This window comes from Trichosurus vulpecula, chromosome 4 (genome assembly GCF_011100635.1).
Source record: "Trichosurus vulpecula isolate mTriVul1 chromosome 4, mTriVul1.pri, whole genome shotgun sequence".
In the NCBI taxonomy this organism is placed as follows: Eukaryota; Metazoa; Chordata; class Mammalia; order Diprotodontia; family Phalangeridae; genus Trichosurus; species Trichosurus vulpecula.
In genome coordinates this window covers 213,660,475-213,672,759 of record NC_050576.1, presented here as the reverse complement: position 1 = coordinate 213,672,759, position 12,285 = coordinate 213,660,475, and the positions used below count along the sequence as shown (strand labels likewise).

At 41.2% G+C, this 12,285-nt stretch overlaps 1 protein-coding gene across 3 annotated transcripts in view; it reads right to left on the bottom strand.

Moving 5' to 3' along the window:
* CSNK1D (casein kinase 1 delta) overlaps window positions 1-12,285 on the bottom strand; it is a 71,543-nt gene that overhangs the window by 6,971 nt on the left and 52,287 nt on the right. Inside the window, exons 9-10 of one of the 3 annotated variants that reach the window (XM_036753848.1) lie at window positions 8,363-8,427; window positions 4,442-6,940 (exon numbers count right to left, since the gene is read on the bottom strand). The exons of 1 other annotated variant lie outside the window; for it this stretch is intronic. In XM_036753848.1, the coding sequence (XP_036609743.1) occupies window positions 8,395-8,427 (33 nt within the window). In that variant the 3' untranslated portion in view covers window positions 4,442-6,940; window positions 8,363-8,394. Of the gene's footprint in view, window positions 1-4,441; window positions 6,941-8,362; window positions 8,428-12,285 lie in introns of those variants that run through there. One more of the 3 variants, XM_036753847.1, reaches the window with a different exon arrangement.

Sequence of the window (12,285 nt, the reverse complement as noted above, 5' to 3'; positions counted from 1 at the left end):
GCAAACGGGCAGAATAAAGGAGTTTTTGAGCCTCAGTAAAGCCAGCACATCCAAAGCCAAGGCTTCTGAATGACAAGGTCAAATTCCTTTGATGCCTTAGAAAAGGAAATGGTACCAGATCCAGGATGGCTTTAAAAATTAAAAAAGTAAGTGGTTCTGAACCCACCACGGAAGCCTGGTCCTACAGTGGATCATAGCATTGAGCTGGGACCTTAGAGATAATTTAATTTGAACTGTTTATTCTGGAAGGAAACTGAGGTCCAGAAATATTAAACCACTTACCCAGGGTCACAAATCCCACCCAAGTCAGCCTAACTCTAGTGGTTTTTTGTTTGTTTGTTTTGTTGTTCTCTATAGCAACCAGTGGGGAAAGTAGTCCTTCTAAAGCCATGTATAGTAGGAAGCTGGCTGTGAGCCAAGCTATGGTTGTACCACAACCTGCACTTGGTAAGACAGATACTTAGAAGAGATCAGCTCAGTGACTTATATAAAGCAAAGAATCCTGGGTTCTCACTCACATCACCCCTCTTTCACTGCCTTGAATCATCTCTTAGGGAAAAAAGGAAGGAATATTCTGTGTACAGATAAGCATCAAATAAAGAATTTTCACTTATCTTATAAATATTTAAGTACATATTGCTAGTATCTTGCAGATTCCCAGTATTTCCCACTGTCTTAACAGTAGATGGGACTCTCATTTAGCTTGACTTCTGGCAAGTTGAGTAGTTGGCTTACGGAAACATACAGAGGTGATGTATTTCTTCAAGGGCCTAACATCATTTTTCTTCCTACTGATTCCTGATAAGGCTCTCAAAGCTCTTCCCTCCTTTTAGAAATGTGTCTTTTACTTTTCTGCAGATTTTTTTTTCCTTAACAAAATAAATTATCTTCCAAATTTAGAATTGGCCAAGGATGCTGTATAGAAGGGATGTGACAGGCAGCTACACAGCATGGTAGATAGCATGCTGGACTTGAAGTCAGGAAGAAGTGGGCTCAAATCCTGCTACAGATACTTACTGGCTGTGTGACCCTGGGGGCAAGTCACTTAACCTCTTGGCCTGTCTCTCATAACATCTACCTTGGTGTTTCGAGGATCAAATGAAATAATATCTGTAAAGCACTTTAAAAATCTTAAACCACTCTGGTATTGTTTAGTCATGTAAATGTTAATCATTATTCCTATTTTTGCTATTTGCCAAATAGAAATGTTGGCTTAGATGACCTCTAAGCTCCCTTACAAGTATAAAATTCTAATGGTGACCTGAATGTGAAATACATGACCAGAAGACAGTGGAAACATTTAAAAAAACCCACAAAGCAAAACCTGGGCATTCTCTTTACTGTTATACCAAGGCAGAATTTGATGATGCCAATCTATTTCCTATTGAATGGTCTAGTGACTACTAAACAGTCTCAATGCAAACACAGCTTGCTACTTAAACCCACTCAGAGCTGTATTATCCTTGTGACTGAAGAGTTTGGGTTGGATTTCTGGCTTAACCCCTTCTGCCTTGGGGGAATGAGGAAAATTATGTTTCATGTGCCCTCTTGTGGAGGGAAAGTATACATCAGTACACCTGATGGTATGTCACAATGTTTAGTTTGTAATGGGGATGAATGAGATTCTGGGGTACTAAACTGGAAAGCTGGCCAAGAATAGTCTCGAAAAAAAATTGCAAAGAGTGAACCCTGAACTCTATGTTTAAATTCCAGCTGAAAACTGGTGAGGAGACCTAGAGTCTACTCAGAGCACACAGAGAGAGGCACAAGCAAAATGAATGAATGAATGGAGTAAATGGAGAGTTAATGTTGTCTAGTACATAAAGAGCTGGTCTCAGAAGCAAGAAGGCCTGGATTCAATGTGCTAGGCAAGTGAGAGCAGGTGTCATCTGGCAGAGGGAAGGAAATTTCTCCTAAGGCGCTCTCTACACCAATGAAATTACAGGTCTAGCTGGAGGGGGAAGGGGGACCTAAAGCCAACCACCACCAAATCTACCATCAAACACTAGTAGGGAGGAAAGCGCAAGGTTCAAAGGGCTCTCTTGATGATATCCAGTCCTATTAACTTTGACTTCACTGTGGGGCGGGAGCATAATGGAATGGGCTAATTTGAGAACTGCAGACAGAACGGAGAGTTCTGAATGTCCCACTTGGAAGCCAAAAGAATTTTAAAGACAAAGCAGCAGACAAGAATATGAAGCAGGGGAAGGGCAAAGGAGGGAGAGAAAAAAGTCTCCATAAACCATCAGGAAATGTCAATAGCAGGACTGACCGACCTAGTTATCAGAAAAACTCAAAAGAACAGACTCAGTGGATCCTTCTGGAGCTTTATCTGACACAGTTGCAGTACAAATAAAACAGAGCCAGGTCCCTCTTGCACAATACAAGTAAGTATTAAATGAGCATCTTGCAGAAAGCCCTGGGGGGCCGCTGAAAGCAGTCCCATTCACTTACTTACCGTATCTCCTTGTTTGATTAGGGAAATAGGTAACTTGGAAGGCTCATTTCAAATTTAAGGCAATGATGGACAACAGAATCCAGTAACCTTAAAGCAAAGGCCTCTCTGGGGCTCATACTTGTTTGCTGTAAGAAAGTGAGGGCATCCCTTGTATAATCCAAGGGTTAGTCAATTTGTTTGGTTCTACACCAAATCTAGGGACTGCAGGGGAGTTCAGAGACTCGGGCATGAGCGGGTGACTACAATTCAAAGTCCCATACCAGTCATGGCACACCTAGTACCACTCCTCAAACCTCTGGAACACCCCTTGAAAGACACTGTTGTGGCTCAAAGGCATTTGCTAGCAGAATCATTTTGCCAGCTTCTTCCAAAGTTGCTTCAGCACATGGGTGAGAAGGGTGTAATGTGTTTGGAGAGGAAGCACTGAAAAGACAGACTAAGAACATGGGCTTTTGCTCACCCTAGATAGGCTACTTCAGCCAAGTGGACCAGGACACTAACAAATGACCCGCAGCAGAAACCCTATGTGTCCCACTCCCCCAAAAGAGGGAGAATGAAAGGGGAGCTATCTTCAAATACAAGAGTAAATTAAATCAAGTGGACTTTAAAACAACATGGTTCGGTTAGCAAAGCACCAATAAGGAGTAAAGTCATTACCTCTGCCAAGGAATCACTTGGGAATTTGAATCAAGGCCCCCACTCTGGGCCTTCTAAACTTGTTTTCATCTCTATAAAGTGGGAGAGATCAATACTCACCACCTTCTACCCTACGTTGCTGACCAGATTAATTTATGCCCTCTGGGCACAAGGCATTGTCTAAAGTTCTGTTGAGCGGCTCTTAGAAAACTATAAGGCAACCACAAGGTCTTATACTTCTCAAATATGAGTTTATTGTTTTTCAAATTCAAATGTGGGCTGATAGGAACTCTGACTTGACTCTGGTATTCCTGAAGCAATGTGTGACAACAGCAAGGGAGGTAGGGAATCAGGTTTCCAGCACAACAAACTGATTATTTCAACCTCTTATTTCTCCCTTATGTCGCCACTGATTTGAAGACAGAACAGTTCAGGAAGTAAAAAGCCACAAAACTGCCTGACCTAGAGGACCTGGCTTGAATATACGTCAACAAGCTCTAACTTTCTGCTTTGAATACGAAGCAGCTTCTCAACTAGGGATCAGTATTGCATAAAGAGCAGCGGCTCAGCTCTAATAACTCTCCTATTAAAACCAGGGGGTTGGCTGATTGCACGGACACTCAGTTGGACAGGGTGTTGAAGCACTATCCTACTGGCAAGCGGAATGATTCTTTCGCAGCTTGCCTGTTTTTATATTTTTACTCTTTAGGGAGTCTCCCCAATACTGAAAGCTGGAATGACTCCTCCCAAAAGGGATACAGTCCGTACCCTTCCAAGAAACTAAGTAAGCCACTAGAGACTGGGTGGGTCATTTCATTCCTCTGCCTTTCGACTTGCAAAACAGCACAGGACAGAAAGTAACCAGAATTAAGTGTTTTAAAAACTGAAATTGGCAATTCAAAAGGGCTCAGTATGGGTGAGGGTCTTTAGAAATTTCACACCTTCACACAATGCAAGTTCCCAGGCAACAAGACACGTGAATGTTAATTTTATGAGCAACCTAGTCCTAGTGTTGTTAGATGGGGAGATTAAGGACATTCCCTTTTAGAAAAGTGCTCTGAAAACCTAGAAGACCACTATGTTCCTAAATCTGTCAAACATCATGGTACTGTGACTTTGAGAAGTCCAAAGGGTTCAACCCGATCAAGGGTCCTAACTCCCAATCAGCATGCAGGAATAGTCAGTAGTATCTCAAAGAATTAACATAGATTATTTCAAATCTCATTTTCAAAACAATAAGAACTGGCTTTGAAAAATCATTTTCATGCTCTTATGGTTAATCTACACGTACTGAGTGAACTGTTCGTGAGCAGATAAAATAAAGACGACATGAAAGGGGAGAGGGAGAAATGTAGAAGTCATTATGAATTTATTATTTACACAATTGTTAAAGTACACAAATACAGTGGTAATACAAATGAGCTGTTCAGAGATATTTGTTACCAATACACAGGTTGATACAGACATTCTAACTACATTTCCTGCAGGTAATGGTGGGGAGTTAAATATCATGGAAGGGCAAGAACTGTCCACAACCAAACACAATTCTAGAAATCTGCATCTGAAACCACTTTTCAAATATACTCTGTCAATTTCAGGTCCTGGATACAGGGAGGAAGAAAGGCTGCCTTTGATATCTTTCTGGCATTATATCAGAAATCACAGATATTTACAAAGAAAGCACACTTTAGTGTAGGACTGTAGCTGATAATGACATGCTTGAAGGATTAAAACCTAACTCATTAAGACATTCAGCTACACAAAAAAATCCCTCCACTAGTCAACACTTTGAATCTTCCTATTGCACTCCCGAAACTCAGGTCCCCCAACCCTGTCACGTAAATACTCCCTAAAAGCTCATAAAAGCAACCAGATTAGGGCTTTGGAAAAAAAAATCAATTGTTGGGATTAAATGGAACTACTGGTGATGAAAATGAAAGCGACTGGCCAAACATTGCAACATCAATTTAAAAAATTAGGTGTCTTCATGAACAAACGTTTCAGTTCTAGGAAACTGGGGGTTCGGGGAGAATGAGACTATAGGATAAAGGGTGGAAGAAAGGGGTGGGTATAGCTTGGCTTCCAAACAGGACAGACTCTCCAATGGGCTGATTAGAAAGAAATATAAAAATACCTATGTATATATATATATATATATATGTATATATATATTGCACCTTGATTCCCAAGACAGAAAAAGCTCACATCTACTTTGCTTGAGTAAAGATTTGGTATCACTACGGTTCGGTGTTTCTGTGAGTGCTGCAAGATTAACGATAAGAAACATTTTCATGAAAAGCTACCAAGAGCAGAGGACCCCGGAGCCTCCAGAGGAAGATGCTGTGTATGGAGGCCATTTGCATTCTAGTAGGTTTTTGAATCAACCCTGCATTTCTCTGTTTCTCTTCGGTTCACATAGGCAACTGAGGGCTACAAAAAACCTTGCCCCATAAATGCATGACCATAACCTGTTGGCATGTTAAAATTTCAAACGCAGGTTGTAAGCATCTATTTCTTGGCACTTCCAGGGATTCCCCTTCATCTGTTCAGCCCATGTAGGTAAACCTTGGCATCAAATGATGGCAGACCAGTTACTTTCTTTTTCGCACACAGTTGTTACTACAAATGAAGCGCCAATCTTGTATTGGTAGCATTTATAGTCCACTCTAAATTTTCCCCAATTCAAAGGCATTTAGGCAACCAACATCATTGAGAAAACCACACACTACCCCAGAATCTCTCAATTACAATCTTCTCACAAGGAAACCAGAAACATATAATCAGTTTTTAATCATAAGAACTCCCAGCCGTTCAATTTGGGTCTCAAGAGCCTTGGCTTCGATATTCTTCAGACTTCTTATTTCCCTTCCCATGTTCCTTGGGAAAGAGTAGTGTCTTGCATTGTTTGAAAGTAGCCCCGCACCCTTCAAGCAGCAGTCTTAGCTCTGACTGCACTGAAGACTGGCAAGAAATTCAAAATGGTTGTTATAGGGGCTTTTCGGTTTTACATAGAGAAGGATGAACAAGACAGCCAGAAAGCGAGTTAATGAAACTACAAGCCACACATATATATTGCTCATATATATGTGTACATATAATATGTATACAAAACTTTGATGAGAAAACCCCCTCCAAACTAGATTGTACAAAGACAACAACAACAACAACAACAAAAAAACCACAAAAACGTTTGATCATTTTAATTCACATACACTCCCTGCCTGAAACTCCAAGCCAGTGTCTTTGATGCCGGATTCTTCAAAGTCAACATCTTTAAGTCAGACCGGAAAGAAAAAAAAACAGACAAAAACGCAACAATAAAAAGACAAAATTCTTTACATAGATTTAAGCCAATAATTTTTAGCAAAATGATACAAAACTATCTTAAACCAAGTAAAAGATTTATAGTTACAGTAGAATAATAATAAGGGGTAGCATAAGTTTACCACCAGTGGAGGGAAAAATGAAAAGACTCGCAAATGGGAGTTTTGATTCTCTTTGCAAATTGTCTCTCTCTTACACTCTGGTTTTTCTTCCCAGCCCCGTTATAACTGAGTTCTTTGTGAGGGGGCATCAGGTTTCAGCCCCTGGCGATGGCAGCACTTGGAGTTTGTTCAGTTTAGGGTATTTTTTTGTTTCCCCCATGAGCATCGCTGGGTAAAAAGGCCTGGAGAGCTCCTGGTGTTAACGTTTTCTGTTCTAGATCGGGGGACGTTTCACTAGTAAAGCCATTGGTAGGTAACATAGTAGATCAGCCATGCATTGTCTGCCCCTCCACGGCAAAAAGGAGATTTCTCATCGGTGCACGACAGACTGAAGACCACTGGAAGTCACCCGACCGGGAATCTGTCGGAGCCAAAGCACAGGAGAATGTCAGCGTGTAGCCAGAGAAATGCAGGACCAGTCGTGTGGGTGCAAAATACCAAGGTGGTAAAGCCCTGGGAAGATCAGGAGCTCTAGATTCATAAATGCCAACCAGCACCCACTCTAGGTCGCCTCCTCCCACAGCTTGCTGGAAGGGAATTGCAGACGGAAAGCACCTCTGCTACCAGGAAAATGTGCTCAGCAGAACAAGTGACAGAAATCAGGGAAGGAAGAAGGGGCATGCAAGCAAGGAAAATCAGGTTCTAACTTAGCTGAGCTCTTGAAATTGATCTGATGAGAATTCAAGAGGGTTACAGATACACCTATCCCAATCCCTCCCTCTTAACAAGTGTCTTGCCTTTTTGGAAACAGCTATACAAGCCCCAGCTGAGTACGAAGACATTCCCCTTTGGGAGAAGAAGTGAGAAGTAGCTCCCATCAAGATATTTCCATGACTACAACGTTAAACTACAGGTGTCACACAGCAGTGACTAGACCTGACCAAAGCTGCAAGTCTGCTGTTCACGGGAAATGCAGAGTGTTGAGTTGCCAATGAGAAGTAAGCAGAAGCTTCCAGCCATGCACCAACTGCAGCAAGGGAAAGGGGGTGTGGGAACAGTAAAGAGCAGGTGGGCTACAGCTAGATGGGTTAATACAGACAGTAGCTGTATGGATGAGAAGGTTGGCAAAAGTGACTGAGTTTGAAAAGAAAAACAACATGAGCGCACAAAAAGAAATAAAGAGCAGAAAAGAGATGACGGAAGAAGCTAGGAGGTGTTCAGACCATTATGGGTCTTTCAATTCAGCAAAGAACTAAAAAATTTAACCCCAACCTTAAGCATGAAACTCCTCAACTAAACACTACAAAACAAAGAAAAGCCTGGCCCCATCTGCTTCCAAACAGACAGGTAGATTGATGCTATCATGCCTGTTTAAGACACCAGCCTCAGGAGCTTCCAAAGGGCCAGGGGCAAATGTGGTGGTACAGGAGGCCTGAATTCCTGCTTCAAACAGGGCAGGATCTGACAAAGCCTTTGGCAGGGAGAAGCATGGATTGGGGGAGAGGAAAATGGGAAGAATCTACAACATTAAATGGGTTTCATATATAAGAAAGACAATATGAAGGCAGGTCTTTGTCAAAAGTACAACTGGATTCCATTTCTCCAATTTATTCAGATCCACACCTCAACGTAGAGATCGCTCTCTCCCATGCAAAGCAACCAGCTGCTTTGAAATTCATACCAAAAACCCTCAATCTAACTCAAGCACCTGACATGCAAGCCCAGCCCCACATGGAGGCTCCCAAAGTTGGGAAGGAAAGGGGAAGGAAGGGTGGTCAGTTCCCACCCCAGCCCCTGAGTCTTGCTGGCTAAGGAGACCAGGACTGAACATCAACACACTCACCCAGTGCTGCCTTCCAACGGGTAGACGAGCAGCTACTTGCCGTGGTGTTCGAAAGGAATGCTATTCTGAGTTGGGGGGAAAAGACAGCTGTTGGTAAGAGTCCTGCTGGCCAAACACAGCATCATGAGGTCACCGTCCCCACCTGACTTCCTAAGTGCAGCCTCTATTTCCAAAGATCTTCATTTCTACTAATCTCAAAATCAGATCCATAACATAAACATGCAGAAACCTCTTTATAACCAGCTCTACAAGAACTTGCTATCTGTTTTTTTTTTTTTTAAAGAAAGTATTGGGGAAAGGGGAATCCCAGGTGATGACATGCATTTTTTTTTCCTTCCAAGTGTGCTGCCTAGCAAGCATTAGCCAGACTTCTGACCCAAGAGAATGTGTATTGCCCCCAACCATCCCCTCCCCTGCCAAATCTTGCTTAAGTCTTCCAGCCCCAAATTAGGGAAGTTATTCTTCTTAAAGCTAATCCATGAGAAGGCAGACAAGAGAATAGATCCTGTATGAACTTCCTCTACTCGGTTTTGTTTTCAAATCCTGGGTGTATTTAACTTCATCCTTAAACACTAAGTTGAGAGGGCTGGTCAATGATTGTGGAAGAATAAATCCAAATGGATAAATTTCTGTACTTCAGCAAATTCCCAGATCAAGCTGTGTGGATCCTTTGGATGCAAAGGCTCTGGTATCTTGACTAATAAACCCTATTACATGGAGTTTGGCAAGGAAGTCCATTTGTAAATAGTTTAGGAAACCTTTCTAATTGATTCCAGCAGAGAGAGAAAATGGGGTACTGTCAAATTCTTGGTAGCATGCAAAAGAATGCCAGCTCTGAGGCATGACTGGTAAAACCCAGCACCAATCCAAAGGGCAGGAATCCCAGGACCCAGGTATCTTCTGAGCAGGAGGACTTTTTTGATGACCAGCAGGTAAAGGAAGCTAATTTCAGAAAGAAGACAATTCTTCTAAATTGGTAGTACTTTTCTTTTCCTTAGGATGTAATGGTCACAAGTTAATGATGAATGAGCTAGAGGTTGACTGCCATTCACTTGTAGAATAAAGGATTTAAACCAGATTTGGGGGAGAGGAATCAAGGGAAGGAATACCCAGAATCCCAGAGCCACTAGATTTAAAAACCTTGAGCTCATCTATGTAACTTCACAGAAAAGGTACCCTTCAGAGATGCCATGTGGAGTGTGAAAGGGCAAGAAGGTGAGCTTGAGGGGTAAAACAGGTTGCATTTCTTCCCCGCCCAACCCCGCCCTCTTTTCCTCTTAAATAATGTCTTCTTTAAGGAAGTACACAACTTTCTTTCATGACGAGCAACCAGTTAAAAATGAAGGTTTCCAAAATGATAAGCTGTGTTACTGAGATGTGGCCCATCTCTGCCCCCTTCCTATTCTGAAACTTACATATTTTTTAGACTAAATTACACATTAGGTCTTTTGAGAAAAAAATGAGATGAGTCTCCAAGGTTAAGCGTGTGTTTATACCAATGGTAGTTTACACATTCAGAAATAACTGAAATCTCTCTAATACCCTAGTTGATGCTTTAATAGACTCAAAATGTATCTGCTGCTATAAGAACTACACAGATGATGAGATAGATGGTTCTAGGCATTAAGACAGTTGGTTAGGGAAGATATTTTCCCCAATAGAGACAGGCTGTTTTCTGGGACCGCAAGATGATAGAAAGAACAACCAGAGTCAAGATTCAACAGTAGACAGCTGCCCTTGGGAGGCAGTTACTGGGAAGAAGCTTCTGCTAGCTCCTGGATATGGTCTGGGAAATATGGCAGCCTATGTCTGATTGAGTCACTGTATTATCACCTGCCTTCTTGGCAATATTCTTCGCAAATATCATGGCTGTATATTTTGTGGTTTGTCAGACTCAGGAACTAGACATATCTGTATGTTAATCCTGCTTTCGCCTTTTCAGGGATTGGCAAAAACACCAAAGCCAGATTTACCAAATAATTACTAGTCAGTTCAGCCTTTAACTTAGTTCCTAACCAACTGGTAGGTACTACCATGAATAAAATAACAAGGAAATGAGCGCTCAAGTGCAAAGTACCCAAAGAAGAACAACCTTTTGTTTTCAGACTCCCTCCACCCCCTTTTTTAGACTCACAGAACTCAAATTTTGGGGCTATTGAGAAAAAAGCTGATCTAGAAATGTTCTTAACAGGCAGGAACCCAGAAGGGTTTGATGGAATAATATGAATATGCCGATGACACAGGTTTGCATCTGCAGAAGCAAGAGGCCTTTTCAGAAAGTATCCTTAGCTGTGCTTCAGAAGATAGAAAAACGTTGAAAGAAAGGTCTGCAAGAGGAAGAAATGTCTCTGATCTAGCTATCTATAGCTGTTGGTGCCTTCACAGGACCACTCCCAAGTGAAGACCACTGATAAATGTTGAGGCTGTCTGTCCTCTTAAAGAGGACAATACTGTTAGTTAGTATTGATATCTTTGAAGATGCTTCCCTATAATTCAAAGCCCTGGACTTCCAATCGACATTACCCTTCTTGATCAGACAAGGAGAAAACAAAATGAACAAGAGCTGAAAGCCAAGTGAACCATTCTGAAGGAAGAAAAAGAAACTGAGGCTCTCTGCCAATCAAATATTATGATGTTACCTCTACAACATTCAGGGCCTTTGCAAGAGGGACAGGGTATTTCCTATGTGTGTCATTAACTACGTCAACATCAAAGGTAGCAGGAGAAGTTAATAAACTTTGAACTAAGAACTAGTCCAACACCCTGAGAGGCAAAATACTGATTATGAATCTCCATAATTTTCTTTTAAATCCAAACTTTTTAACAGTTGATTCATTTTGCTTTATTTTTTTTTAAATTAAGTATTCCAAACCTACTCGTCAAATGTTAACTGGCCAAAGAGCCAGACAATATGAAACAACGCTACAAGTATCACACACAATTTTTAAACCCCCAAAGCCACACTAGACCCTAGTCTAGTCAGGATCAGGTAGAGCGAAGTACTCAGGAAGAACCAGTTCACTTCCCTTAGTATTGTTTACCCCAATTCCTGAGAGCTCTCCAAAAGTACCAGGGGAGTAAGTGCTCTTTAAATTAATATGAATGCTAGAGGTATAAAATGGAAATGATCTATGGATTAGCATGTATATTACATTCCACATTGCGCCATTTCATTGTTCACTATTTCACTGTTCATGAAATGGAAAAGGCATAATAGGCCACTTCTACTGATTACATAACAAAATACCTTCAAAATCTAAAATGTGGTTAATCTAAGTACCATCCATGGGGCTAGTGTGCTCCAGATCTCATACTCCTAATAGGAAAATTGGCTACCTCATCAATATTGTTTGCCACTCCCAGAAACAGTCACTCTTATGTGTGTCCCACCTTCACCAAATCAATCACCATTTTTAAAATGGGCGAAAAAATCATAAAGGGAACTTGTAAAGCAATTTTTATCTCTACAAGACAAAGTTATACAATTACAATTTTGGATAAATGAAGGGTTTATTCTCTGTCACTATGCACTGTCACCCAACATACTTAACTCACTAATCAAACTAACTTCAATTAAGCAAGAAGGGCTAACATTTATCCTAATTTAGAAACTAAAAAGTATCACAATTTAAAAGGATGTCATTTCAAGAGCCACCAAAAGAACCAATCTTCCAGCTGATCTTTCTAACTGACTTGTGTCAAATCAAGAATTCTAGTATTGACCAGGGTAACTCATATCCTATATGTAAAACTTTGCAGGACATTTGCCAGGAACCAAGTTGTGAACAAGCAAGGAGTCAAGCGACCAAGGACCAAAAGAGATTTTGCTTTGGTCTATTCTAATTACTCAAAGGGCACCACAAACATACAAAAATTGATGGGGGTGGGGGACAAAAAGGAAAGCTGTTTTAGGAAAAAATTTG